The sequence below is a fragment of the Dipodomys ordii genome, unplaced genomic scaffold (genome assembly GCF_000151885.1).
Source record: "Dipodomys ordii isolate 6190 unplaced genomic scaffold, Dord_2.0 Scaffold15, whole genome shotgun sequence".
NCBI lineage: Eukaryota > Metazoa > Chordata > Mammalia > Rodentia > Heteromyidae > Dipodomys > Dipodomys ordii.
The window spans coordinates 14779699-14780157 of NW_012267231.1; the positions used below are offsets into that span (position 1 = coordinate 14779699).

The 459-nt window shown below is 69.3% G+C and overlaps 1 protein-coding gene across 2 annotated transcripts in view; it reads left to right on the forward strand.

The window, feature by feature from the left end:
- The first annotated feature begins 348 nt into the window (after positions 1-348).
- Positions 349-459, forward strand: part of Bbs4 (Bardet-Biedl syndrome 4) — a 23029-nt gene continuing 22918 nt past the window's right edge. For both annotated transcript variants that reach the window (XM_013012053.1, XM_013012052.1), the window contains exon 1: positions 349-420. In XM_013012053.1, the coding sequence (XP_012867507.1) occupies positions 397-420 (24 nt within the window). In that variant the 5' untranslated portion in view covers positions 349-396. The remainder of the gene's footprint in view (positions 421-459) is intronic.

Sequence of the window (459 nt, forward strand, 5' to 3'; positions counted from 1 at the left end):
GCGCTCTGGGCGTGGGTCCTCGCCCGCGGGCGCGCTCCGGGCGGCGGGCCTCGCCTGGGGGCGTGCCTTCGGCAGCGCACTTTCCCAGACAGCTCCGAGACTTTCCATTGGCGCGACCCAATCCGGTCCAAGGGACCGAAGGTCGCCCCTGGCGAGGGGCGTGAGGGGTTCCCGGGGACTTCGAAGGACGGTCCGCACTCCCTCAGAGCCAACCGATCGGCGGACCGACTCCCTGGCTCGTTCTAGTGGTTCTCCAGGCGAGCCCTCAGGATCGGAAATCTACTTCCTGTCTGGCTCGGGGCCCTCCTCTTCCGGTCTACAGGCCCCGCAACTTCCGGCGGCCTGGTTGTCCGGGAAACCATCGGCTTCCGGCGCGCAGTGGTGGGCGGAGCCAACATGGCTGAGGAGACGCCAGAGGCGGTGAGCGCGGGATCCTGTGGTAGGGCAGCTTTGGGGGCC